The sequence below is a fragment of the Bombus pascuorum genome, chromosome 14 (genome assembly GCF_905332965.1).
Source record: "Bombus pascuorum chromosome 14, iyBomPasc1.1, whole genome shotgun sequence".
In the NCBI taxonomy this organism is placed as follows: domain Eukaryota; kingdom Metazoa; phylum Arthropoda; class Insecta; order Hymenoptera; family Apidae; genus Bombus; species Bombus pascuorum.
The window spans coordinates 3,602,565-3,630,039 of NC_083501.1; the positions used below are offsets into that span (position 1 = coordinate 3,602,565).

Genomic DNA, 27,475 nt, shown 5'->3' on the forward strand with positions numbered 1-27,475 from the left:
TCATTTTTTATTTGAGGTTTTTAAAGTTCTACAGAAATTCAATAACACATTTATGTTTGTATATTTAAATTAATGTACATTTGTACAAAAAATTATATTTTTATAGTCAAACGTTACAATATCAAATTACATCGCACTGCTATTCTTTATATCTCGTAATGAATTATATTAAAAACAAAGAAAGTCATATAACGAAAGTACATAATAATATAAAAAGTAAAAGCCTTAGTTTTCTCAGCATAAAATTGGGAATTGCTGCGTATATAAAATTAATATTATCTACTTAAAGATTATTTATACTATCTTTGGCAAAACATATTAATTTTGCTATCAGAATATACATATTAGCGTATCGATCATGACTATCTTTTAATTAGTTAATCAACTTGTAATGTTGAAATTATAAAATTTGTTTGAGTCTTTTTTATATTATACAATATTATCACAATATTCGTATGAGCGAGAGTTTCATTCTACACCTGACTTGATTTTATACAGTAATGATTTTTCCTGAGATTTTGTTGAAGACATTGCTGGTGAACTGGACCGAGAATTCTTTGAACTCTGAGTAGTGTTTGTGCTTCGTTTATCATGCTTAGCTTTTTTCATCATATCCTTTAGTCTTCTATCTGCACTTATAATATTAATATTTGGTATCATTTTGTTTCCACCACCTATTAAACAAGATAATGACTGCTTTTTTAATTAAAAAAGAAAATACATCTATTTTTATAAAATATAAGAAACTTACCTGAATTAGATTTTTTTTGTTCCTTAGATTTATTTTCTATCACTGTTTTTGGTGAGCTCCTTTCTTTTGAAACCTATAAATTAAGAAAGGAGATTTCTTATTTTATAACTTTTATGTTTTCTAACATTTTTTGCTAAAAACTATCAAAATATTTCAGGTACAAAAAATATGATAAATTATAATGTGAGTGAATACACACACCTGAGATTTGGAACAGTTTGAACAATACCACACCAGTCCTGGAACATCTATTTGAGAATCTAAAATATGTGGAATATGACACTCCTGATGGTATAAAGAATGGCACTCTGAACACTCAACAAGTCTGTTTCTTGCTCCAACATCCATTCCTTTGCAAATAACACATGTTAGATCATCCTCTAATATTTCTAATGCCAGAGTATTATCAGTCTGGATAATATCAGGTGGTGTGTCACGAGTTGGTAAATTCACAGGAGAGCTGTTTTTGCTCGATTTACTTGAATGTTTGGAGGAAGAAGAGGAGCTTTTGCTCTTTTTACTACTACTGCTGCTACTATGATCACTCAGCACCGGCTCTTCCATCATATACTAAAAACAGAGAATCTAAGAGATAGAAGTTCAAAAAATAAATGACAACATTAGATCAGAGGGATCAAATACTAGATATCTTTTTACGTGAATGAAATCTCCTATGCTTCACGAGTGCCCTGATATCAGAACTAACTCTGTAATTATAATAACTTAATTAATATAAACCACCTTAATTGAAGTATTCTATTCTGGATAACCCTCAACATAATGTCCTTAAATTAATTATCATCTAATTACCTTTTTGTGTAATACATTCGATAACATCTTTGATGGCCCATATTTCTGTTTGATTGCTTCATCTAAAAGTGCTCGCAGCTGTTCCGCAGAATCTTTATTAGTAGAATGTAGAAGGTGTAAACCCTGTGTAAATTGAGGATCTAGCTCCAATTGTGACATTTTTATATGAATTACTGTAATCTGAAAAATATAAAAAATGATAACTGTATAAAAAATATTTTAGTAATATATAAAAATAATAAATTCTCTTGTGTTTCAGATTAAATATTTTTTATTCATATGGTATAATATTTAAATCACAATTAGTTGGAACATAAGTAAAAAAATACAAAAAGAAAAGATCCTAGGTTATATTTATTTCACTGATTATTCCTGAAATTGCATTCAATTGTTTGATTTTTTTAATATATAGTGATTAAACGAAATTTATTACCTGTAAAAAGTTCTTATCGATCAACCAATATTAAAAATGCTGATTGTGATATACGTACTTAATGTACTTAATCTATAAATAATATGAAATATTACGCGCCTGAATGTATATAAGAAGCATTTGTGTTCCATTTGTGCTAAATCGATCGTATAATTAGAAAACATGAGAACTTAATATTTCTATCTCGTGGTTTCAAGCAGCACCTATGAGGTATCACAGTTATCCACAGTTTCTATTCAACTTAAAGGTTCATAGAAAAAGCTTAGATATACCCTAGCATTTTTATTAAATTTGTCATATTTTTCCAATGTTACTGTACATTTTAAAAATACCGCCTGGAAAGTATATCCATATATGGGGACCGTACGTTATATGTATATACATAAAGTAAAAAAGTAACTGAAGTTAAAGAACCCAGGCACCGGTATCACTCGATTCGTCCCTGGTCTCTCGTATTCCAAATTTAATTTTACAGAGTTTTGATTCTGCGTTAAATAAATGCAGCCTCTGTCTAGGGAGATATCGTGAAATAAAACGTCCGCTTAACCAAATGAAATAAAGGAAGGTACACGTATCCTGATATGTATACATACCTACGTCTAAAAGCTGCGAAAGAATGGTGAAAAATACAAGGAAAGAAAGACCAAAATAGTAACCCTGCAGGCGATCAAGTGTAAGGAACGAGTCAAGTACGCCTGGTGGTAGGCCTCTTTCCATCTTTTTCTATTTATCGGGGAAAAGGTATGAACGCTTCCTTCTCGAGGCGCGTTAAAACGATGTCTAACTTTCGACGGGCAGTTGGCAGCCGTGCGTAAAAGAAATAAATAATCAAAGCGACCATGAAGTGACAAATAAAGTTGGAGAACAATGCTCGCGAATGGCAAGGAAATTTGAGTGCAGCGTGCATTGGCCCCCGTTCTATGTTTTGGATACGTCTTACGCGGTTACAACGTGGTGTTACGTACGACATTGAAGCCGGAGGTACGCTATGTACTCGCTGCGGATACGAGGCTGACATTTAGGATATTTTCTTCGTCCCGATATCTTCGTGGTATTGGTCTTAACTTTCGTATTCCTGTATCAGTCGCCCGCTGACAACCGTGATTCCTCCATGCGTAGGAATCCGATTCCGCGGTTACCTAATTTAAATGACTGAAAACAAGTTGAATCGACGGTCACCAGAAGTATTATCATCGGGAAAATTAATAGAGATCCACAGAGACATGCCTTCCTCGGGAGTGCTGTTGCACACCGTTTTTTAAGGACACGTTCGGCACGGGTACCGGTCAACGATATTTTTCGTTGTTAACCTCTACCACTGGTTTCGAATGCGTTGTTACGCCGCACATTGCGGACGATAGTGGCCATGTGTTTGATTTTTACTCACCTGACCGAGGTCTGACAGGATAATTCATCCAGTATAGCTTCAAACATGAAAACAGAAAAGAAGCCCAGCGAACCAAGTTGCGTACCAACCACTGTTGTCAAAGAGGAACCTGACACAGATCCAGTTAAAATCAAAGAAGAAGGCACAGGAGGTAATAATGATGATACAACAGGAGAAGACACTACAGAGTGCTCCAGGGATCCTTGTTTGGATCCTTCCAATGGGGAAGGTGCATTGTCCGGAGAGAATCAAAATAATAGTGCAAATCAACCAATTCTAAACTCAGTGAAGCAAGAAGGTGATCATAACAATCCCACAGATGATATACCTGGTAGGACTAAATTTAATTTTTATGCCTTTGTTAATTATTTATATTCTTGATGTTTAATTATTGTGTGCAATTATTTTATTTGTTTTATTCATTGTTGTAGATTGTAGTGGTAATGTGATTACTGCAGATGGTATTCAACCATTAGTTAGTAATGTTCTTGGAAAACAGATGGGAACTAGCACAGGAAGCGGTGAAGCTCAGTATATGCAACAGCAAAGTCAAATTTTTGTATTTTCTACAACATTAGCAAATAAAGGTGCAGATGCAGTGATGCAAGGACAATATCCATCAATTATTGCTTATCATTGTGCACAACCTGGCACTAAAAAGTATCTAGAGGTATGTAGTAAAGTATCCTAAAGAAAAATCTACATTATTTTTATATTTACTAACATGATGTTATTATCACCCTATTATCACCCTAGAAACATCCAAATAAAGTAAACCAATTTCGTCAAAATCCTGCACAATGGTTAAACAACCTTGCAATGATGAAACAGAAAGGTCATCAAGGAGGTACAAACAATACTTTCCAAAATGAGCAGCCTCCTGATCTACCAGCTCTTGATCCTAATGCCCCTCCATTCTGGAATGAACAACCTAATCTTAGGAACTTAAATGGTGGAAATACCCTTGGTAATTCTGAACCATCATTGGACGATGCAAATATAGATGTGCCTTGTCTTGTACCAAATTCACCTGGTAACTCAGGTAATATGTAGTTATATTTTTATTGTAGTCAAATATGTTTCCAACTTTTTTATGGGTACCTTTTTGTGTACACTTTATGCCATTAGAAGCATACCTTTTATTACAGCAAATCCACAACCTCCTAATAGTACTACGATGGGCCATAGTCCCAATTTATTAGGAGGTACAACCAGTCCAGGTCCAGGCAGTTTACAGCCATCACTGCAAGGTGTCAAAGTTCCAGACGAAAATTTAACTCCGCAACAAAGGCAACATCGAGAAGTTCAATTAGCAACCATTAGGAAAATGCAAATGATGTTATTTCCGGAGCACAAGGAAGAAACCACTAATACTCTAGACACGACGCAAGGAACAGCGGTATCGACGTGTCCTCCAACGAACGTTCCTTCAGTTGTACCAACTCAATGTCCTCCAACTATGGATTGGCATAAATTGCAACATCAGTTTCTTGATGGAAAAAATAAGGTAAAATATAATATAAAAGATTAAAGATTGTATTTGGAAAATAATTAAAGAATAATGATTATAGGGTAACTATCATTATTTAGAGAAGCAGAAAATATACATAAAAAATGTTAGTATAATGTTTTAATATAATATTTATTCATATTGCAGGCCAGTGTTGGAAGTCCTGGAACTGGAGTCTCATTGCGAGGTGCTAATATGGTTGGGGTCCCGCGTAGTCAAGGACCACCACCGCCGTATCATCAAACAACGCGATCTGCGAGTGTGCCAATTGCGATACAAAGCCCAAACCCTTCTTCACCTAATAATCCAACCAGCAATTTATCCCTACCATCACCTCGCGCAAGTTCAGCTCTAAATTCACCCGCAGACTGCAATAGACAATTTCAAATCGGTAATCAGAGAACCAACCATCTACCAGGACAAAGTCCGACGAGTCAAGACTCCCCGAATCCGACAGTTGGAAATGCAACGGCTGTATCAACAACGAGACTTAATCATAGTAATCCGGGAACGCCTGTTTCTCATTCGCACATCTCAACGCTTAGTCCTAGTGGAACAACTGCTCAAAAAGATTCATCTTTAGATTTCTCCACCAGTCAGCCTCCAAATGGTAAGACCAAATAATAGAATAATTACTTTGTTGTAATAGTCGATCATATTATCTCTTAAAATATTGTTTGATATGTTAAATAATATTTGACATTGAATCGCATTCGAAGGATCTTAATGCAACAACTAAGTAACCACGATCATTATAATTATTACGTAAAATATTTTAAAAGTTCACTACTTAAAAACATTACGCGGTGAATTGATCGTGTTATATGTTACAACATAGTGGATGGTATGTTTTGCCGCACGCTGCAATCCTTAGCTCAGCAAAAGCAGCAACACACTGGGGCAGTGAACGCAGCGGGTGTTAAGGAAGCGAATCTGATGCCGGTTCCGAGCCCTCAGCAAATTCAGTATCTTAATACCTTCGAGGGACAGGAACTGACTATACAGAAACAGCCAAATACGAGTCTAAAGGATGGCAATTTATCTACGTAAGTATACTTGTATAACAATACCTCATAGATGTATAATTCCCTTTCTAACGTATTTTACGTTATAACGTATTTTATCTTACTCTATGTCTTCAGGAATACGGCCAGCAATACAGAGATACCAAACAGAATTTTGCCAGGAACTTTGGACAACAGCAATCAGTTTCCTGCTAGATCGGAAGGTGCAAGTCCAGTTCAAATGGATAGCATGAATCGTGGGTTTACAGGCTCTTTACACAGTCCACATACTCCTCATACTCCGCACACACCAGGCAATGGTGCTCCACATACTCCAGTTGATCCTGGAAAACCCGGAAATAAGTCTAGTGCAAGTGCACAGAGTAGTCCAGCACCGCATAATACGAATATACCAGATAGTATGGGTCCTCCAAGAACAGTACCAGCGTCACCTACTACGAAACCCGACACATCTCCGCCATCAACGAAAGATACTCAGCAACAACAAACTCAGCCCCAACAGCAGCAACAACAACAGCAACCACAGCAACAATCGCAACAACAACAACAACAACCTCCTCCACAACAACAACAACAACAACAGTCTACAAATCCAAGTCTTACAAATCCAAGTAATTCTGGAAACGCAACGGTGGTACCTTCTCTGGGAGGTCCAAGCGCCTCCTTCCCTTGCGGTAGACCATCTGTAAACGTGAGTCAACCTTCAGACAATGTGCCTCTTAATCCCAACAATATCGGAGGGCGACTCGGCAGTTTAACCGCAATGAGTACAAATCACTTCGATCCCATAACTTCCTTAGCTCAGATGAGTCAACAACTTACTAATACGGCAGCTAGCAATTCATTAGGTAATGAAGGACCTATTCATTCCGGGAACACCGGGATGATGCAGTTCGGGAATCCACACAGTATGCACATGATGCAAATGGGTGGCGAAATGAATGGAAGTTGTCATATGGGTGGTCCGACCAGTGAACCGGGCGAAGTAGGAGGAATGTGTATGGGTTTGGCAGGACCACCGACGAGTTATAGCCCGACAACTTCACACACAGGAAGTCCCGGTGTACCTAGTAAAATGGGTCATCCTATCATGGGCCATGGTATGATGAGTAGCCATTCAGGTAATGCGACAGGCGCATATCCTGGTGGCGATCCTCATGCACCGCCGCCAAGATTAATGACAGGTCATGTGACTGGCCCTAGTCCTTATAACGGAGCGAATGTTCAAGTAAAACCTAGTGCTCCAAACACGATACAATATCTACCAGCAAGGCCCAACGTCGGTCATACGCCAAGAGGACCACCGAGTTTGGACTTCCTTCAACGATTCACGAATCCCTTGTCTAATTTAGAATCAAAGATGGGCACACCGTCTGTAAATCTTCAGTACTTCCCGAACGGTTGTGTACCGAACAGTATGGGCCCGCATACCGCTATGCCATCAACCATGAGCGGTGGACTTCCTGGCATGGGAGGCTCTCCCAGGATGGACGGACAATCGATGAATACATCAGTTGGTGTACATCCTTCGATGAGACCTGTCGGCAATATGAGACCTCAGCCTAATTTAATGCGAATGCAACACATGGTTGGTGGTGGCGTCTTTCCAGGCGGTTCAATGGATCCAGATAAAGTCTTCCCACCTGACATGGTATCGCAAGTTCCCAGTCAACCGAATCCTGGCATGTACGTATCCGGTAGCAAAGGCAGCCCAATGGGATTAGGACCTCCCCCGGATGCGACACAGCCATTACCTCCGAGCATGGGTGGTGCTACTAGTAATTTCAAGAACAGCCCTTTCGTCGGTAGTGGACCTAGTATGTCGGATCCAAATTATGCTCAACAATTCCATAACTTCCAGCAACAACTTTACGCTACAGGGACAAGGGGTAGCGGTCCACCACATCCTACTTTACATCCGCCGCCAAACTCGCATTCGCATCAGCAGTTCTTTATGCCGAAATAAAACTAACGTGTAATCTGTCTGATCGAAGATAGACGTCGCGACGACGATGATTTATGATTGTGGTGGCCTTTTTGTGTCCTTTTCGACAATTGCGTTTATTAATCCGAGGACAATTAATCCGATCATAACGAACGAACACGAGTTTTTCGGATAATGTAAAACTTTATATAAAAATTATTGCGCGCGATCTTGTAAAGGACAAAGAAGTCAAATTTGTTAAGGTTCTAATGTTGATGTGATTATGGAGAATAATTAATAGTAACACCATTTTTCGCGGGATGGTTTATCGTGACTGACGGTAACGAGATTTCTCGTCCAATTCTTTATTTACGGTGTTGTTTATGTATGTGTTATTATATCGATAAGCGTTTTATTCTTAAATCATGACATTAAAAAACCATTTTAATGTCTCTCGCGTCTCCAAAATCTGTTCCATCGTCTTAGAGGATATCGTTTTCGTATCAGAATTCTCTCTTTCTCTCTCTCTCTCTCTCTCTCTCTGTAAATTGGAAACATTACGAATGTCACGTGGCGTTGCGTGATTTATGTAAATACTAATGTAAAATCTGATTTTTCTTCGTAGTAATCGTTATTTCGTCGATCGGAATATACGGTGATCGTTGCTAGAGACTTTCGTGGATCAGGAGGAACAAGAAATGAAAGAAAGAACATAAAAACAAAGATGGATATAAATGCGTCCCTTCTTCCTTTTTATTCGAACAATTGCTCGTGATAAAGTAATTGTGCGAGAATTAATGAAGTATTCGCAGGAACGACATGAAGATACGCCGGTGAACAATTCATCCTTCCTTTTATCACTAAATAATTAAAAAAAAAAACGCAGTCAAACAAGCTCAAATTCATAATTGTACATATATACGATATGTATTCCTGTTGCAGCATACTCCTTAAAACAGTATCGCCCGTCCCTTTTATTCCCTTCACCGATTCCTCCTTGTGACCAACACTGTGCATAATCATGACCCTACGTAGTGTAATAATTATAAGAAAAAAGAATAATTGACTAAGAACAATTATGTTGTTGATGAATGATTTTTATTATAAATGAAAAATAAAGATATTTACAAGAAGTCAGTATCAGAATTGATCGATAATGAGTTTCGTGGCTATTCGAGAAAATGGGCGTCACAAAGATTTTTTGATAACATTATTAGGATTGTGCGGGTATTCAAAATTGCGATCTTGAATTGGGTCGGGAATTTTTTTCGTGTTCGTGTCGGGATCTCGAGTTTGTCGACACATAAACATAATTGGGTACCTGTTACTTCAGAATCCGATTTTCGATTAGGGATCCGACGCTCAATTCAGAACATAATTTTTCTACTACATCGTACTTAAACTTTCAACTTATAATTTTGCAGTTGTAATCATATGTAAGAATTTTAAACCAAGGAATATATTGCACAATATGACATGTGAAAAATTATATTCGGAATCGGGTGTTGAATTTCAAATCGTAAACAACGTTTCAAATAACGGGTATCCGAATATGTTTGCGCTGATAAACTTTCGGGATCTTGAATCGAGCTGAGGCTCCGAGATCCGTAATTTCGGGTATCCGCACACTCCTACTCTATATGTACTTTTTTTTTTTGCCCGTCGAGAACCGAACACAGGTTTTTAGAGGTTTCCAGATGTCATGATGACATACCTCATATCATATTTTTTCGATTGAAAAAAAACGGGCTGCTTCCAACTTACTCGGATCTGTGATAGTCAAAACAAGAAAATGTATCCTTTTTTTTCTTCATTCTGAAGATATCAATACATATCTATATTCATTAGGGAATGATTCTTTAATACTACATTATGTTTATTTAATCATTAGATGTTATGCATGGAAAAAGGAGAAAAGAAAAAGTGAGCGAAAATGTGAGAGAAAGAGCGAGGCAAACAGATAAATTATAAAAGATAAAATAAAAGAAAAATTTTTTTCGAAGCAGCTTGAGCAATATTTTAAGCGAATCAAAGTGAAGTAAGTGACTATGAGAATGTCATGAATTTTGTGATAACATACACAGAGAAACTTTTTTAGAAGTGTGACATGATAGAGAGCTTTCTCGAAGACTTTATATTTTGAGTTAGAAATAAGATTTCATCTATGTTCGTAATTCAGAGCTTTTACAACGAGTCGTGTAACACATCATCCATAAAATTATATCAGAATTACAGGTCATTCTGTTTTTCTGTTTTTTTTTTCTTGTTTTCATTTACTAGCGAAATATTCTACCTGCGTCAAGCATTTTACGAATTTCCACATTACTATGCAATATTTAGGACAATATTGCGCAAATAAGTAACCTACATTTCATTCTCCATCCATAGAGTCAAACGAAGTTATGAGTTCAGTCACGAAATGTAAAGCTTATTTGTTAATCGATTCCCTTTGCAATAAGTTGTATATCGTCCATCACTTTATCCAAAGGTGCTTACTAAATCACTAAATTTGTTGCGTTGTGTTATATCTCTTAGTAGTCGAGCAATTTTTCGCTCATGGGATTTCCTCTCACCTGTAAAAAATCATTTATTTAACGAGTATTGAATTATGACCTCCATCAGGCTTGTTAAAACTATATCTTCCTTTTAACCATGCCATTATGAATCTAACTAATAAGGAATACGATAATGCTATCTCTAAAAGGTTTAAAACAAATGTGCCGTTTAGCAATTTCATCCATTAATATCGCGATTCATTGTCGCAACCAATTTTATACCCGAAACCCAAGTCAAACCTTTCCTTCTGCACATCTTCTCATTGACTGGATGTTCCCGAATCGCGCCAGTCATCTTTATCTCTGTAAAAAAAATATTAAGTCCATATATAAAACGTTTGTCACCTGTTTTTATTGATATAATTATTATTTTCTCAAATTCTCTAATGATAATAAGATTATTATTGATCTTGTTTATAAAAAAGGAAAGTTGCTAAATGAAAGTACGAGAAAGTTGCTTATATAGGTCCTCCATTTTTATTGTTATTATTACCTTGATTGTTGTTCTTCTGAAGATGCAGTGCTCCCATTTGTACTGAAAATTAACGACATGTATTGCATCTACTATACAAACGTTAATCATGAGAAAATTTACTTTTTCTTAATTGCAAAGTCATCCCATTCACTAAGATCGTATTTCGATAAATCACCATCTTCTTCATCGTCTTCCTCTTCCTCTTCGTCTTCATCCTGAAATTTCAAATGTGTTTGATATTTCTGATTATCGATAAAATAACTGTGATCAATTACATTTTGATCTTCTTCATTCTCTACTTCATCTCTTTCATCCTCGTCCTTAGACTTGTTACGTGGCGGGCTGCTATACCTAGAATCTTTGGAATCGTCATCTGAGCGGTTTTCAATCTTTCGCTTCTTTTTACGACGCCCGAACTCATCGTACTCGTCATCATCATCTCTTCTTTCTTTATATTCAACGACTCCTCGATCATTATATCCTCCTCCATATCCTGTACGTTCTTCAATCTCTCCGAATTTCGGTGCATTACACATGTTACACTGCTGTCGCCGGGCCCAGTTTACGTTTCCACACTTACTGCACTGCCAATCATCAGCACTAAACATAAAGACATCGTAACATACAATCATTTATTTGCTCTGTTATTCGTGTATGTATAGTATTTACTCATTGTGTAAATATTTTACAAAAAATCTAAGTATATTGAAAGTTAAAGAAAGATATACAATATATTGTACAACTCTGTATATTATTAAAATGAAAATACCAATCATTTAAATAAAACTGATCAAATTATATTATGATGTTGTCCCTGAATGTTGTACTTTTTAGGATATTTATTCTAAACGTATTTCATATAATAGAGAATAATTTCTTTTTGTGTTATATTTTTATACATGTTCCTGTTATTTACCTGAATAATCCTCTACTTTTCTCTGCAGCTGCTTTACCAATTTCTTGTCCCAATTTTTTTTTCTTAGGACACTCTCCTCTGTCTGCATAAAAATATCTTTTATTAATTGTTATATATAATATTATATATTGTAATATTAATAAAACAACACGTTAAAAAGGTTGTAAGGAACAAAACATTATTGTAAGGAAAATCATATAGAAACTATATATTACCATATTGACTTTTATATACCTTTTCCACATCGATTACAAGAGTTTCTTCTTGCAAAATTTACATTGGCACATCTGAAATATTAAACAGTATCAAGACACTATCTCACACAATAAATATGTATAAATAGACAATTTTATATCTTTAAATATCAACATTATACAGGTTCATACTAATATTTTAAAATAGAAAAGACTTATGTTGAGTTGGTCTTAAACATCTTGTTATTTTACTTACTCTAGTGAATACAAAATTTCTTTAGTACAATAAATTACTACGAACAAACTTCAGCATAATATACATAATAGTGTAATTAACTTTAAATATAAAAAACAGTATACTAAATTACTCATTTAATAATTAATATTTTTCTCAAGCAGATAACATTATTACATATCACATGATTTATTACAGAATCAGTGTTACCAATTGAAATAAACATTGTAAAGTGGCACAGCGATAGTATAAATAATATGTATTGAACGAAGTTGAAACTACAGTGGATACAGAAAGTATTTTCATCAGGTTCTACATTTCATTTTCATGATATCCACATTTTTATGGTCGTGTGAAAGCTCTATTAAATGATACGAAATTTAATGTACGTGGACATGAGTAATTGATATGTGATAAATACAGTGATATGCAAATATTTTTTGTGGCCACTGTAAATTGAAGCGTTGAAGCATAAAGCTGATTTCATACAGCAACATTGCCTCTAGAAAAGCTACGTACTGAGAATCGGGACAAATCCAGTCCCCATCATTAATATTACGTTGATTTTCTTCATCCACTTTACTATTATCCATTTTAGCCTTTGGGTTCCCTGCGTGTAAACCTGATTTATTTTATCAGAGCTGCATTGAACCTTGCGATCTGTGTAGTACGTTCTTTCCGAATTCGATCTAACCTTTACAAGTACGTATTTGTAATTGTTCAAATACAATTGAAATAGTACAAAAGCTTAACTTTCGCCAGTTTTTTCCGGACAAATGCAACTTCTCTGAATGCGTTTTACGCGCTACTATTTATTGCATTGTGTCGTATATAGAAATTAACGAACCGAAACTATGGTATGCAACGCACTAATGCAACATTAACGGCACAATCACAGTTCTTACGATGCGATAAGCCCGTAACGTGGCGATTTCACAAATTTTAACCGCGCATGTTACTTTTTATTTAATTGATGAAAAGCACAATAAGAATAGTATAATATAATAAATGTGAAGGTTGATGAATTGTATTTTCTTTTAGAGATAATTGTTACAGTAAAATTTAAAAAAAAGTAAGTTATATTCGTTATAGCGTATGCGGCATATTGGTTGGGAGGGATAGTATGTATATTAACTTAATAAGTACAAAGTAAGGGCAGGGAGTACATAAATCGAAAAGTAATTAGGAAAAGATTATATATATATATGTATGTATACATATGTAAATTAAATTATTCGATACACGTCGTTAATTACAAACTTACATATTACCATAGTGAACATAGGCAAGGATTTAGTATCGTTAATAATATTGAATTGAATTTAAAAAGATATAACTTGTATCATTAAGATGGTATATAATCATTAAAGTAATTAAAATACATGACATTTTCAGATATTTGATAGATTGAAATCATAATGGTGTAAGCCAAGATTTCAAAAATTTATAAATTCAATAATATATTTTAATTCTTATATGTATCATCCCTTTCATTTCATAGTTAATTAAGTTATAACTTTATTCTCTGCTATAACATGTTTTTATGGCTTAAAAATATTATGATCATAAATGCAGGACACTATCTTAAAAAAATTATTAGTATATTAATTTACATCACTATGATTTGCTATTCTTTTTATGTATGTATAAATATATAAACATATAAGCATTTTCTCAAAATAACAAGTGTAGTGAAATAAAAATATCTACTTATTTTATTTTTTAATTTAAATAGGGTGGAGATAATTTAATAATTTTAATACATTAAACAGAACTTTTTTAATTATAAAAATATTTTAATATTTTAAATGGAATTGTAATATATATTGTGTTATTACGTACTGAAGTACAATATTTATAGCTCTTCAATGGTATACTGTTTTCTGTAGATTATTAAATGGCACAGTTTGGTCTTTTAAGTTCAACATTTTCTTTGTATGTTTAAATAACGTAAAATATAAAAAAAAATTAATTGTAACATATAAATTTATTTGTTTCTGAGTTTACAAAATCTATTGCTGAACATTTTAAAAGATGCGTTCTATATTTATTTGTTTATTGTTAAAAATCAAATTTATTGTAACGTAGAATTGTTACAAAAAGTATTACGCATCATTGTATTTATTATAGTATTTATATACTAATTAATTAAGTCTGAGTTTACGAAATATCGTATCATTTAACAGTACTTGCAAGTAACTCTAAAGATTTAATACTACGAAAATGAAATGTAGAACCCGATAAAAGAACGCTGAAAAAGGAGTACATATATTGTAACATCTTAAGACTTTTGTAACTTAAGTATACAAAGTCTTTAATAAACGGTCAATTGAAATTAATCAACCGTTTAGTTATTTAACGATCTGTTTAACGATCTCTAAAATACTAAATCTTTGCCCTTATCGAACATAGTTTGTCAGAAATTAAACATTATTCCAGTTAATACTTCGATCTATTAAATAGAATTTGTAAATTTTTAAATATGCTTTTCGTAAGCTAAAGAGCTTACAGAGATGCAGGAAAACAGTTGATTTCGAGTTTAATTTGGAAGATGCAATTACTAAAGTTCACAAATTAATTCTCTCAATTAGTCTTCTTTGTATTAATGAAAATTTATTCGATTCTTTTTCATTACAATTAATACTGAAACACTATCACCACGTAGCGGTGGAAAAGTGGAACTAATCACTATTGCTGTCTTTGTCACACAGTATCGTCCTCCTTGTCTAATATGAGTACATATGTATATCCTTACTACTCCCTACCGCTTCTGTAATGAGTAATACACATATTGTGTATATATATGCCTTTATCGCACACTATTACTTTCTTTGGCTATAGGTAAAGTGTGCTATAATCTATCCTTATATCTTCTAAGTTATTGTTTTTCTTTCGCATCCAATAGGTGATAACACATGGCTTGTTCTGCGACAAAGGCCGCAATGTTATGCGATAAGGATATGTAATTGTATTAAGTAAGTGTGCGACCGTGTGTGACAAAGACAGCAATAGCGATTAGTCCAATCTTTTCACCGCTACGTGGTGATAGTGTTCCATTCTGGTTTTGTGATATTCATGATTCGTGATGTTTGCATAGGAATCAAGCGAGTAACATTCGATTGAGGTTAAGGTACTTTTCGGAGTGAATCGTACATATAAAAAGTCCATTTTTCACAAAACAATATTAGATAATTATGGCGTACGTATTCTGATCGATAACATTTTTTAAAAAATAATGGAAAGAAGTACTACGTGTGTATGCATACATAAACTAATACATAGCTTCAAAATATATGTCCTGTTAAACATATGGTTCCTTAATGTTTATGTTTTAACTTAATAATTAATAATAGGAATGTTCATTTGTTACAGGTCTAAAGTTACTTTTAAAATAACTCTTACCTCTGATCCGAAACTCCCATTTAAAGTGTAAGTTTAGTTACTCTGGTGCAACACATCATTTTATTGAATCATAAGATTCATGTTCTTTATGTGTAAATAAAAATAACACAAATATGTCAGAGGTTGATTTTCTTGAAGTATTGAAAATGTTTAACACTTTTCTTGTACTCATAGAAAATCCAAGAGTTAGCCAAGAAACAAATATTGAGAATGTTATCAAAGCTTTCCAATGTGCTCAGTTTATTGAAGTCACAATTGCTAAAGCATATGAAATAGGCAAAGAAAATGTCCTTGATAATAATCTTCACAGCCATTGGTTGAAGGAAAGTAGATCAAATTTGTATAAATGTTCTGAATTGAAAAATGCTTGTGATAAATTACTAGAGATCTATTTAAAAGACACTAACATATCGACTGATATTGTGGATGAGTTTTTAAAATTGTACATTCAATATTGTGGCAATGAGAGATTCAATGATTTTCTTAGACGAATATTAGTTAACGGAATATGTACAAATATAGTTATAGAATCTTTAGAAAAATTAGGTGTCTCTGCTTTGGACATACAGGATGAAGCTTTAGTCATTTCTTGGGAATCTTTAATTAGTAATGGTAATGAGTATGAGGTTTTGGAATGTATTCATAAAATGATTAATGATGGTTTTCATTCGAAACTAGTTCACTTTGCTGCTAATTTACATAACAACAGCAAAAGTAAGGAGTTAATAGTTCAGGTATTATCAAACAGACTTGTCCACAATGATACAAATGTTTGTTTAGCTCTTACAAAGGTAAAACAAAAATTGATTTGGAAGTTGATGCAAAAATATTCAGAGTTTTACACAAATTTCCTTGATAGCATATTTTATTTTGCTCGTCATATGAAACAAGTTGAAAATCAGTGGATATCAAATTGTGAATTCAAATATGTGCATCTTGTCAAAGTAATAGAAGTATTATTAAATGGTCCTACAGAAATTTCAGAAATAATATACAACAGAATGAAATTAGTAAAAACACATCCCAATGGTACAATATGGCATAAAATTGAAAAAGATATTGGATGGTAATAGCATAATCCTTGTATAATCATTGAATGGAAATGAGGGTTTATATAAAATTCATTAGATTTATTTTTTTTTTAATTATTTACTTTGTTTAAATAATCATTTGTATAAGCTCTCATCATTTTAAGTTAGCATGTAATTTATTTTGTGAATTAAATAGAAATTTTTAATAATTATTAAATATTGTATAATTATAATTGCAGACTTAGTGTGCCAGATAATACACCTTTCACTGCTGTATTAAAATTTGCTGCTGAAGAATTTAAAGTATCTCCAGCAACGTCTGCCATAATCACAGATGATGGAATAGGTATCAATCCACAACAAACAGCAGGTAAGTCCATTATATTATAAAATAATGCTTATGAGAAAATTTTTGAGCAATATATTTATAATGTGATTAATTTCAGGAAACATTTTTCTTAAACATGGATCTGAACTTAGATTAATTCCAAGAGATAGAGTTGGATAATTACTTCTTAAAATAAACATCTATATATAAATTATTTCTTTGTTGCACTTCTCACCAATAAGTGTAAAAAAGGAACTACTTTTTCATATAAAATTTGTTGTTTATATAAATTTAAATAAAACATTCCTAAAGTTTTACAAATTGTACTATTCAGCCGAATTTTTTCCATCATATTTTTATTGAAGTTGAAGTATAAGTAATATGAGGGTATAAAATTATGAGAACACATTAGATATATATTTTTGATAAAAAGATTTTATAAGTGAAATACATGTAAGAGGTATAAGGTCGATACAAAGGTATGTCACTACATGATAAAATTACTTAGCGATCAGTCATAGCGCAATATTGAGTACTAAGAAACTTCTTGTTGCAATCGAAATAATTTCTTTGGAACAAGATTTTCAAATCGCGGCTTACGAAAGATCGCATTAATTACTGAGAGTGATTATAAATCTACTGTTCATAACAAAAGAAAATTCACGGCATGAAAGAGTTGCACATGAGATAGTATTCTTGAGAAGCATTATAAGTTAGAAACAATCTTTATCTGTTTTATAATCATCTTTTCCATTTACATCCTTTTAATTTTGTTACAATCCATAGTTTCACTCAAGGGCATAATGGAAGAAAATTTAAAAATAGAGCTAAAAAGGAATTATTGTGCAACTTATAATAACTTTTTCAGATATCATTTTTACATAATACTTTTTATATATATGGCTTTTGATCTGCTTATATATAAATCTACTAAAAAATACAATAATATAAAAAAGTAAGGGTAATAAAATATGCAACAACGATGTTTCTCAGTTCTAGAATATCTGACGGATAATTATTTAGACATACAAATGTGAACTACAACGCGGACGATGCAAATGGGAGTTATATTTCTTTTCTTTTCATAGCGAAGTATTACCTTGTTCCTCTCTGTTCTACTTTTTTTTTACTCTTGATGCTTACAAAAATTTCGTTATCTTCGATTTATCAAGGGAACTTTTATGTTTCTAACAAATGGTATAAAAATGTGTGTGAGAAATGTAGAGAAAAATATATGCAATTTTCTTAAATGCTTTAAAAGACGTTCAATCCATTGTATAGGAAACTTAATTCATGAACTTTTTCTTCTTTCAATTGTTGCATGAAACTTTTGGCACCTTTTTAATTTCTTACGATTGATGATCCTGTGCCTTTTCTATGTCAAAATACAATACTGGAATGTGTTATTTTGGATTGTTGAGCACATTAAGCAATCATAAAAAAACAAATTGCATGATTTGTCGTATTTTCATTATTCTGGCGACTACAAGCTAGGGTTTGTCGAAACGGCATAGCACCCATGATTAATCTCTTTTTTACATATGATTAATAAGTTACCGATGCTGAAATATAAAAGTATAAAATGTGCGTGATTCTCGCATGGAAGCGTAAATTCCATGTTTGCTTGTAGACGTATTTGAAAATCGATATACTAAAATGGAGGGATCTTTGTTTATACAAAACTGCTTTCAATCACAGGAATAGGAACGCCATTACATTCTTAATAGTTACAAGAAACTATCGTTACATCTGATTAGACTATTTTATTGGGTTGTAATATAAGCAAGTTCAATCAAATAAAGAAAAATATTGAGTTTAAGCGAATTTACCTATGTTACAACCTAATATTGTATAAAAAATGGTCTATCTAAATGGAATAGGATACACTTGTATAAAATTGTAAATGAATACAGTTTATAGAAATGGTAAATCATTCTATCATTCTTAATTTCTATTAGACCATTAAACAGTACGAATTCAGTGTATATTGCATAGACAAAATAGGCATCTTTATACTACTTGCAATCTAAAAACATTCTCATTTCCTGACTACCAATAAATATGGAATTCACGCTTCGACATTCTAATCATAAATGCACAATGAATTGAAAGAATAATTTCGCACTATGATACATTTTGGTGGATCTTCGATATTTTTTACAAATACTTTGGCGCAATTGAAAGAGTATAAAATTTGGTTTATTCATTATATTCGACATGGTTGTTAACCGCTTAAGATTCAGGAAAACGCTGAACGTACAACTACTTATTGTGTGTATACTTCGCCGTATAACATAATTGTCGACTTATAACTTAGTACGTGTAACTTTTTCATTCATGTGCGTGATGTATTGTAGAAATTTCTATTCTTGATTCATGAAAAAAGTATCGTTCGCTAGTATCACACGTATGATGATTATGATTACAGTAATGTATACACTGAGAGTATCATTGATAATGTTAAATAAAGAAAGGTACGTGGCACTAATAGGTATACAATATTATATAAATCATATGTCATTCTTTTGAGACTAATTATTTTATGGATCATTACATACTGTTTCATTTAGCAATAGAAAGGAGCAGTGCTTGTTGATTAATAACAAATTGTTTACAAAAAAAAACATTACTTTTTAAAAATAATATATTGATCAGACGAAGTTTAGTTTTAAAAAATATTTAATAATTTTTTAAAGAATAGTTAATTAATTTTCGGTTTAAATGCAATTGCAAGGATATTCATTCAAGCAATGCCCATTTCTAATTAATACACTAAAAAGTTTTCTATATTTTTAATTTAGAGCATTCTCAAATCTTATAAATAACACAACAAAATTATTCAGTAGATTCGTTTTCACTCAGTGCTAAAAACACACTTTGAAATAGTACGTGATCTCAAAGTCATAAACATATAATCGAAACTATTGTCAAATTCTGGTAGATATCTGTAAATCTAAATCTCTAGTACAGCTCTTACTGTTAATTATCCTATGTAGTTATCCTTAATATCAAATGAATCAAATGGCAGTTAATAGAAATCATTTATAACAAGGACTGCAATCGCATTTTTTTACAAGGACTTCTTCACTGAACTATATAGAACATGTTACGAGAATTTTAACGCGAAGTTGGAAATACTTTAATGTCCAGTCCTCCGTTTCTTTTAAATAAAATTGATACAATAACCTAGGTAATTACACCTATATTAAAATATTACCACAATTGAAGAAAATCGCACACGTATTGTTAATTTTCCTGAACAAAAATTTATGTTGGAAATATCATTCCAATTATAAATATCTCTCAACATGTACGATGCTAATATCGAAATACTTCCCCTCATGCTGTGATTTTTAACTTATAAATAAATTACGTTTCAAACAGCTACATATAAATTTATTTTATCTTACCGTTTTATTTTAATGACCTACCGATGTCGCACAATCTTCACTCATCCTGTAATTAAAATAACGAAATTGCAAATGTATTATTAAAGTTCAATGTATAAAGATATGATCATATCAATATGATCGAAATTCTTTAATATTATAATACAAAAATTATTTTTTTCCAACCTTACAACAAATGATACCTACCCATTCGTGCTCCTCTACACCTTCCATGTGATCCTGCTCCAAGGAGCACTGTATTACATCGCCCACAAAGTTGCTCATAGTTTTCTGGATCTACCACACATACATTAACAACACCCTCAGACCAAGTAAGAAATATAAATGCAAATCTTTTAAATTTATATTAAGAAACTCTATACAGCTTATACAGAAATGGTATATCTTGTAATGTCTTAAAGATTTGCAGCAATAATTATAAAAAGAATTAAAACATGTAAAAGAACGCATGCCAAAATAATTAAAAATGATTGCATTCTATAAGGAATTTTTATATTTTTATATTTCACGATACGATACTACACTCATGCATGACGCTGATTTGTTTTTAAATATTTACTTACTTCCTCTTGTTTAGCTTTTACGTCGGGATTCCATCCCAGTCTGTTGAAAGGTTGGGCAGATACAGAAAATGGAGTGGCTGATTGTTGTTTCGCCGCAACTGGGGCGGTAACTACACCTTGGCCTTGATTTTCAGTTACTATATATAAAACATAAATATTCATGACATTTTTAATACAAATACTATTATAATACTTTTAATAAAAATATTAGTCATTCCTTACAATTGTCCATGCCAGGTGGTTTTAGGCTTATTCTACACGCTTGTTTGTTAGCTCCATTAAACCACTCAGTAGCAGTCATAGTTGGCTTCCACGTAACTTTTGTTGGTGGGAATAAATCATCTTGGAAAAGTTCACTCTGAAACAATTAAAATTAACTTATTGTCCTTGCATTTTTGCAAGCTATATTAAATCTACCTTTATACGTGGAACGGTGAAACTTAGAGGTTCTATCGTGTTATTTGTTAATCTTAAAGCTGATGCAAATTCTACACTAGCAACATCGCATCTATTCTTAGGAAGAAACGATAAACCCTGATGCAAACTGCTGCATCGATGATGGCTAAGTGGACAACAATATGGTGGTTCTTCTGTTACTTCAAAAGCATATATTGTAGAATCACCCTAAAAATATATTTTATATGAAACATATTTTCTAAATTATCTCTATCTTCTATTATCTTCTATTATTACTTATAAAGTATTTAAACTTTTTGGTATTCACTTACACGTCCTGTCAAGAAGAGCGTTGAACTGTCTTCGTCGTAATATGGCATCAAAATTGCAGGCGAAACATCTAATCCGACTGTAGTTAATGGAGTATTAAGATTGTCCATTTTAAACACATATATTTGTCTTTCTGAAACTCTGAAAAAAAAAAAAAAAAATAAATAGTAACAAGTTATTGTAAAATATTGTAAGACCCAGTATATGATTCAAATAATCGTATAAATCCTTACTTGTCAAAACCTAGTACAACGAGAAATTGTCCTTTCAATGCCCACACAACTCGTGCGCCTCTGGTACCAACAGGTCCTTTGCCAGTTTTAACTGGCATATCGCTAGATCTCGGTTTGTAAACTCGTAACTTTCCATCTTTGCATGTACTCGCGAGATACTGACCGCATGGTGACCACGCTAAACTGAAAATTTGATCTGTATGTCCCATCAGAGTAATCTTCGCAACAGCCGTTTCGCAAGATGATAAAAGTGTCAGATCCCAAATTTTCACGGTCATATCGTAAGATGCTGATGCCAAAACATCTGATGCCAATGGATGAAATTTGATTAAATATATTTTATCGGTATGAGCTTTTATGGTGTATTTTGGTTCGTTTGTTGGCTCTGCTAATCCAGATTCTGGTATTTCCCATAACCGGATCATTCCATCATCACATGCTATTAAGGAACAATAATATCACTATCACTTGACAAATGTTTTCATTACAAAATATTACAATAATTAAAAAAATATTGATTCCTTTACCGACAGCTAATCGCTGATTATCGAATGGATTCCATTGGAAATCCATTATAGTGGCACCATGTACTAACGCTGGCATTACACCATCTGGTAGCCTTCCGGTTTTCTTCAATTCAAGGACTGCTATTTTTCCACCTGGTCCACTAAGTGGCACCGCGACACGATCAGGGTTGGCTGTAATGATATAGTAATTATTGAAGATAAATTTCTTGTATAAGAAGTGAAGTATTTTATACAAAATGCGAAGTACCATGAAAACCATCGCATTCTCCAGATATTTGACGACTAATGTTTCTTATATTTTCAATATGTGTAGATTTATGACCAGGTGTACCTTTCAAATGTCGAAATTTCGATACCCTACCTATATACAATAAACGCAAGTCATTAATAATATATTTTTTGTATAAAAAAAGTATTTATTTTTTATACTTTTCTTACCAAACACAGTTGATGTTCTCTTAGGCGTTGGAGTCACAGAATTATCCACTTTTTCCAAGCGAGGATCCATGCTCTGTTGACGCAACATCGAGATAACTTTCTTAACTTCGTCTTCTTTAATTACTTCACTTTTAGTTTTAAATGAATCTCTGCGTCTCAACATTGTTGGCGATCCCATTGCTTTCTCGGCTAAATTTCCATCAGTTACAGACACAGAACGACTCTCATAAAGCCTCCTTCTCTCAGCTATAGAATTTCTGTTTGCATTGCCCCGTTCAAAATTTCCAAGATCCTCGCTTTCAGGTGAGTCATCTTTGACTTTTATCTCAAATACTTTGCGTCTTTCCGCAGTGCTCGGTGTTTTCGGTTTATAACCAGAATCACTTGAATTAGCATCCTCCTCCAAAGAACTAGAATCGCTTTTTCCATTTTCCGCTTCTTTCATACGTTCATTATTAAATGACGGCGATTTCTCTGGTTCTGTATTGTTCTCTATTTGATTGTTCAGGTCATTTTGGTAGCCATTAGTATCATTATTCGGTGCAACAGGGACCGAAAATATCTTGTCGAATGAAAAATCTTGACTGCCAGACTTTGCTTGAAATGGTTTTGGTCCAAGTCGGGGCTAAAAACAAAGAAATAATAAGAATTATTTTTTGTTCTTTTAATAAAAATCTATTCGTAATAAGCTATTTATGATGATTATGACTGTAATGAAATAAATGAAACGGTATATAAGGGCACACGATATCATCAAGCATACAGAAGTAGAACATTTTGTAAAATGAAATTCTTTTCATAACACTATTATTTTCTCTTATAGCCAGATTACAACCTTATATCCCCCAATCGCATTAGGGTTCACGGATGTAACTACTGAACCCACGCTTGGCGATGTACGAGGACGTGCGACTGGCTTCGGTTCATCCTCGGAAATGCTATTAGTTCTCGACGACCTTGGCAGAGGCTTCGGTGGAATCATTTGCCCTCCGTTCTGCACTTTATTTTTGTCATCTTCGACCTCGATTTTCTTCATATCTTCTAATTTTTCGATATCGTTCTCTGGCACTGGCTCTTTCTCGATCACCTCTTGTGTCTTCGTGTAAGTTTTTGGCGTGGTGACGGTGGTAGGTTTGGTCGATTGCTTCTGCTCCACTTTTATTTCTCGTTCATTTTCTTTGAGCGTTGCTAAGTTTCCCTTATGTACCTGAGAGTAAATTCCTTAATAACGCAAACTGTTTGAACGAAATTAGCAAAGTCCAACATCCATTTTCAAGATTTTCTTTCTACGTCAATGATATATGTAATTTCTACAAGCTTGTCACATGTACATACGCATTATCTGCACATTTGCAATTGCGGAAAAAATATAAAGGAACAATGCAAATAAACAACAATCACGAAACCTGTTTTTTCTACACCTAAACGTAGCAAAAAGTTTGAGAATATATGTACAAAAAGAAAGAGTATATCGAAGCATTCGCCTAAGAACACAAAAATAACTATGTTTCGCGCATACGTAGAATTACTTACGCTGATAGAATAAGCTACAGAACATCAATTGCCATTTAAATTACACGTGCCAGGAATAACACTTTGAATGGTGCTAATGTATAAACTATAAAACATACATTGGATATCTGAAACGTGAAAAAATATACACAGAACATGAGGAAATAAAATCAAATGATGCAAAATAAAACGTACATTATCAGCCAAAACTTTTTTCTTAAATAAAATGCATATAAAAGATTATGAACTTACAGCACAAATAATGAAAATATTTAGATCATGTTCTACTTCTATATTACTCTCATATGCATATGTACATCACACAAATAGCAAAATATCAGAAAATGCAATTTTAATCTTTATGATATATTCATTAATTTTACATTGCTTAATTACATTATCTGATACATTGTGCTATTATTCATTTTGCACTATAGTGTATAATAAAAATTAATTGTAAATACAATCCAAAGTCACACAACACATTTAAAAAAATGTTTACAAAAAGATATTTTCAAAACTTGTTTCAGAACTAGCAAACTGGATAGCAAAATGGGTAATGAAATGAAATGAAATGATGATGATAAGCGTGCAATTTAATAAAATCATATATTCATAAAAAATGATAAAATTTATTATAATTTTCTATGTCCCTTATGAAAAATCCTACTATATTTTATACATCTTTTAAACTTAAAAGTGCCCAAAAATCTATAGAAACATTTACTTACAGCAATAGGTTCCTCCCCTTTATTTCTTTTAGCGGGATCTAAGGATATTTTTGGAACAGGCATATTATGCCCTTTAATCCAGGCTGCTGCATTATTTTGTGCAATACACCCTACTGTATCTGGGTATATATCTGCATGGAAATCCCTGTATGTCTAGAATAGAAATTTTGGCATTTCTTGTCTCTCTGAAATATGTTACGAACTGCATTTTTATACTACAATGCACTTACTTTTCGAGGAACTTGATACATAATAGGTATCACCATATTAGACGTAAGTTGCAGTAATCTATTAACTTCGGCTTGCATCACATTTAATGCTCGTTTTGGTACCAAACATACTCCTTTTGTTTGCTCTCCACTGTGACGAATACCTTCAACTAGGAATGGATCCTTATCCATAACTTCCATGTACATGATAGTAGTATCTCCTTTTCCAGCCAGGAAAAGCATGTTTGTATCCGGATCAAACAGAGGCATTAGAATCCTATGGAATATACTTTGTGTTTATGGTAAAATCAATTTAATAAGATTATTCATTAATGAATACTCACCCTGTGCTACAATCCAATTCTAACGTTTTTACTGGTTCATTTAGATGCCTCAAATCTCTTATATAAACCTGTCTTAATCTAGCTGCATCAAATCCAGTAGTAAGTATTCTGTCACTATTATTCAGCCAAACACATCTAGAATCTTTGATACTTTGATGACTGGAACAAGAATTGACGATGCAAGTAGAAGCACGAGCATCTATTATTCTCAATTGTTTGTCTTTGCAAGATGTAGCTAAGATCACACCATCTTGCTTCCAACTTAAAGACTGAATTACATCTGTATGTTCATTGTTGGCTGTAATATAATAAAGCAGTATTAACTAAATTGGAAATTATTGGAAAACGTTTCACCTAGTAAGAAATATGATATTGTAATTACAAAATAGTTCTTGTTGTGAAATCACATCCCATAAGGACAGGTTTGTATATGATACTGTTGTTAGAAGGTGTTCAGCTGAAGGATGCCAACACACCACCTCTACTCTTCTTTGACGGTGGGAGAATGTACATTCAGGATTACATAGAGGTTCTTCCAAGCCGGCTTCTGGAATGTGCCACAACTTGACCTACAATAAATAACATAATAATTTAAGATATTTAATTAAATAATAAACAAAGTTATGAAACAATATATAAAAACATTATGTGAAAAACATCATGACTTACAAGACAATCTTGTGAACCAGTGGCTAATAAACCATCATGAAATGGGGAAAAATCCATATCTGTTACTGTATCTGCATGAGCATGAAGTAAAGGCATAGTTTTACTTTTTCTGCCACAATCCTCCAGTGGTAACACAGCAAGATTAGATCCTGATTGAAAAAAACAAAAAAAGATATAATTTAACACAAAAATATGGAATATATAATTTATATTAAAATATATAAATATACCATTATGATCTACATTAAATGCCATAAATGCAGCAGATGCTGCAATATTATTGCCATAAGTTTGATATGAGCCAACTGAGATGTCTCTAATGCAGGCCTCTGGTTTAGGAACAATTGGAGCTGCATTTTTATATTTGGATGCTTTGAAACGCCAAGCCATTTTGACGTTTTCAACTTTACACTTTCTGGACTAACTTCTGTTTAAACCATGTAATCTGATAAAGATAATGTTACACATAAACAAGTTACTTTAATTTAAGCGGTGTTTAATAACTGTTTTTAGTAAAAAAGTATAAGAAAAATGTGGATGAATATATCTTTATTTATTACAAAATTTTTGTTAAATTTTGTGATTAAGTGATTTATTGTTGTTATCTAGATGTGCAGGAAAGATAACGCTAACGGAGGGTTTCGACACTGGTACAAGCTGTGCATGACTAATAATTTGGGGGTGAGAACCACCCCACCCTTATCTGTCGTAAGTGTCGTAACTCCGCAAGTAATAACAATGACAATCAAATATAATTTCTGAAACGAAGAAAAATGGAATTCAGCGATGCTCCTACTCACAAGCTGCTGATCGGCGTGGCTTTGCACGCGTTTCACGAGATATTTGTACAGAATACAATTTATCAAAGAACCAGCTACTATAAACACAACGACGATGGCAGGTAGGCGTCTCTGATCTCCACGGCTGACAGGCGGAAACAGGAAAGTCCTCCCCACCAAAAAACTTTTTCTATCTTTGTCGATCACAAGTAACATCATACAATGTGTCCCAAAGAAATAAAATGTCATATAGAAACAAGAAATAAAAGAGTTGAAGGCCGAGAAAAACTTTTATCAATAGGAACGTAAAAAATTCAAATTATTTATAACTGTTTTCAGTACTTAGAAAATATTATAA

General features: G+C 33.0%; 5 protein-coding genes across 16 annotated transcripts; 2 read left to right on the plus strand and 3 right to left on the minus strand.

Moving 5' to 3' along the window:
• Positions 1 to 44: 44 nt before the first annotated feature.
• LOC132914016 (integrator complex subunit 12-like) lies at positions 45 to 2,716 on the minus strand. 4 transcript variants are annotated; one of them, XM_060972764.1, is made up of 5 exons: positions 2,588 to 2,716; positions 1,562 to 1,741; positions 953 to 1,321; positions 752 to 824; positions 45 to 674 (listed from the first exon to the last, which is right to left on the minus strand). In XM_060972764.1, exons 2-5 carry the CDS (start codon positions 1,718 to 1,720, stop codon positions 469 to 471), a joined length of 807 nt encoding a protein of 268 aa, XP_060828747.1. In that variant the 5' UTR covers positions 1,721 to 1,741; positions 2,588 to 2,716; the 3' UTR covers positions 45 to 468. The 4 variants fall into 4 exon arrangements, with proteins under 4 accessions (XP_060828747.1, XP_060828745.1, XP_060828746.1 ...); XM_060972762.1 differs by having other exon boundaries at positions 2,592 to 2,711; XM_060972763.1 differs by lacking the exon at positions 2,588 to 2,716 and adding an exon at positions 1,995 to 2,200.
• A 268-nt stretch (positions 2,717 to 2,984) lies between these two features.
• LOC132914009 (protein BCL9 homolog) lies at positions 2,985 to 8,973 on the plus strand. Of its 2 annotated transcripts, none has more exons than XM_060972746.1 (7): positions 2,985 to 3,712; positions 3,813 to 4,051; positions 4,138 to 4,423; positions 4,530 to 4,888; positions 5,039 to 5,501; positions 5,730 to 5,937; positions 6,034 to 8,973. In XM_060972746.1, exons 1-7 carry the CDS (start codon positions 3,427 to 3,429, stop codon positions 7,880 to 7,882), a joined length of 3,690 nt encoding a protein of 1,229 aa, XP_060828729.1. In that variant the 5' UTR covers positions 2,985 to 3,426; the 3' UTR covers positions 7,883 to 8,973. The 2 variants fall into 2 exon arrangements, with proteins under 2 accessions (XP_060828729.1, XP_060828730.1); XM_060972747.1 differs by having other exon boundaries at positions 5,766 to 5,937.
• A 1,119-nt stretch (positions 8,974 to 10,092) lies between these two features.
• On the minus strand, positions 10,093 to 13,302 carry LOC132914017 (zinc finger Ran-binding domain-containing protein 2). 5 transcript variants are annotated; one of them, XR_009659500.1, is made up of 8 exons: positions 12,735 to 13,288; positions 12,021 to 12,073; positions 11,787 to 11,868; positions 11,146 to 11,470; positions 10,991 to 11,085; positions 10,889 to 10,930; positions 10,205 to 10,698; positions 10,093 to 10,129 (listed from the first exon to the last, which is right to left on the minus strand). XR_009659500.1 is itself a non-coding variant. In XM_060972770.1 (8 exons), the coding sequence occupies exons 1-7, from the start codon at positions 12,806 to 12,808 to the stop codon at positions 10,656 to 10,658; spliced, it is 714 nt and encodes a 237-aa protein (XP_060828753.1). In that variant the 5' UTR covers positions 12,809 to 13,289; the 3' UTR covers positions 10,093 to 10,412; positions 10,640 to 10,655. The 5 variants fall into 5 exon arrangements, 4 of the variants coding, with proteins under 4 accessions (XP_060828753.1, XP_060828752.1, XP_060828751.1 ...); XM_060972770.1 differs by having other exon boundaries at positions 10,093 to 10,412; positions 10,640 to 10,698; positions 12,735 to 13,289; XM_060972769.1 differs by having other exon boundaries at positions 10,093 to 10,413; positions 10,636 to 10,698.
• Positions 13,303 to 15,222: 1,920 nt separating this feature from the next.
• LOC132914015 (ubiquitin-fold modifier 1) lies at positions 15,223 to 17,297 on the plus strand. 3 transcript variants are annotated; one of them, XM_060972761.1, is made up of 4 exons: positions 15,223 to 15,414; positions 15,588 to 15,644; positions 16,888 to 17,018; positions 17,095 to 17,297. In XM_060972761.1, exons 1-4 carry the CDS (start codon positions 15,410 to 15,412, stop codon positions 17,154 to 17,156), a joined length of 255 nt encoding a protein of 84 aa, XP_060828744.1. In that variant the 5' UTR covers positions 15,223 to 15,409; the 3' UTR covers positions 17,157 to 17,297. The 3 variants fall into 3 exon arrangements, with proteins under 3 accessions (XP_060828744.1, XP_060828743.1, XP_060828742.1); XM_060972760.1 differs by lacking the exon at positions 15,223 to 15,414 and having other exon boundaries at positions 15,556 to 15,644; XM_060972759.1 differs by lacking the exons at positions 15,223 to 15,414; positions 15,588 to 15,644; positions 17,095 to 17,297 and adding an exon at positions 15,651 to 16,683 and having other exon boundaries at positions 16,888 to 16,914.
• A 94-nt stretch (positions 17,298 to 17,391) lies between these two features.
• LOC132914010 (coronin-7) lies at positions 17,392 to 27,286 on the minus strand. Of its 2 annotated transcripts, XM_060972749.1 has the most exons (18): positions 27,139 to 27,286; positions 26,569 to 26,783; positions 26,339 to 26,487; positions 26,052 to 26,238; positions 25,670 to 25,967; positions 25,347 to 25,602; positions 25,117 to 25,269; positions 23,709 to 24,080; positions 22,874 to 23,498; positions 22,683 to 22,796; positions 22,436 to 22,606; positions 21,909 to 22,347; positions 21,678 to 21,816; positions 21,367 to 21,573; positions 21,172 to 21,307; positions 20,950 to 21,086; positions 20,573 to 20,662; positions 17,392 to 20,432 (listed from the first exon to the last, which is right to left on the minus strand). In XM_060972749.1, the coding sequence occupies exons 2-18, from the start codon at positions 26,726 to 26,728 to the stop codon at positions 20,424 to 20,426; spliced, it is 3,642 nt and encodes a 1,213-aa protein (XP_060828732.1). In that variant the 5' UTR covers positions 26,729 to 26,783; positions 27,139 to 27,286; the 3' UTR covers positions 17,392 to 20,423. The 2 variants fall into 2 exon arrangements, with proteins under 2 accessions (XP_060828732.1, XP_060828733.1); XM_060972750.1 differs by lacking the exon at positions 23,709 to 24,080.
• Between the last annotated feature and the right edge of the window lie 189 nt (positions 27,287 to 27,475).

Coding starts and splice junctions, on each gene's coding strand:
- LOC132914017 (XM_060972767.1), bottom strand. CDS start 12,808: ATGGATAATAGTAAAGTGGATGAAGAAAATCAACGTAATATTAATGAT. Junction 11,471..11,786: donor AAAAGTAGAGGATTATTCAG/GTAAATAACAGG, acceptor CTTTATGTTTAG/TGCTGATGATTGGCAGTGCA. Junction 10,931..10,990: donor GACTTTGCAATTAAGAAAAA/GTAAATTTTCTC, acceptor GTTAATTTTCAG/TACAAATGGGAGCACTGCAT.
- LOC132914009 (XM_060972746.1), top strand. CDS start 3,427: ATGAAAACAGAAAAGAAGCCCAGCGAACCAAGTTGCGTACCAACCACT. Junction 3,713..3,812: donor TCCCACAGATGATATACCTG/GTAGGACTAAAT, acceptor TCATTGTTGTAG/ATTGTAGTGGTAATGTGATT. Junction 4,052..4,137: donor GCACTAAAAAGTATCTAGAG/GTATGTAGTAAA, acceptor TTATCACCCTAG/AAACATCCAAATAAAGTAAA.
- LOC132914016 (XM_060972762.1), bottom strand. CDS start 2,711: ATGGAAAGAGGCCTACCACCAGGCGTACTTGACTCGTTCCTTACACTT. Junction 1,322..1,561: donor CGAATGTATTACACAAAAAG/GTAATTAGATGA, acceptor CTCTGTTTTTAG/TATATGATGGAAGAGCCGGT. Junction 825..952: donor CAAACTGTTCCAAATCTCAG/GTGTGTGTATTC, acceptor CTTAATTTATAG/GTTTCAAAAGAAAGGAGCTC.
- LOC132914010 (XM_060972749.1), bottom strand. CDS start 26,728: ATGGCTTGGCGTTTCAAAGCATCCAAATATAAAAATGCAGCTCCAATT. Junction 24,081..25,116: donor AAGGGGAGGAACCTATTGCT/GTAAGTAAATGT, acceptor ATTTACTCTCAG/GTACATAAGGGAAACTTAGC. Junction 21,087..21,171: donor ACCACCTGGCATGGACAATT/GTAAGGAATGAC, acceptor TTTTATATATAG/TAACTGAAAATCAAGGCCAA.
- LOC132914015 (XM_060972759.1), top strand. CDS start 15,731: ATGTCAGAGGTTGATTTTCTTGAAGTATTGAAAATGTTTAACACTTTT.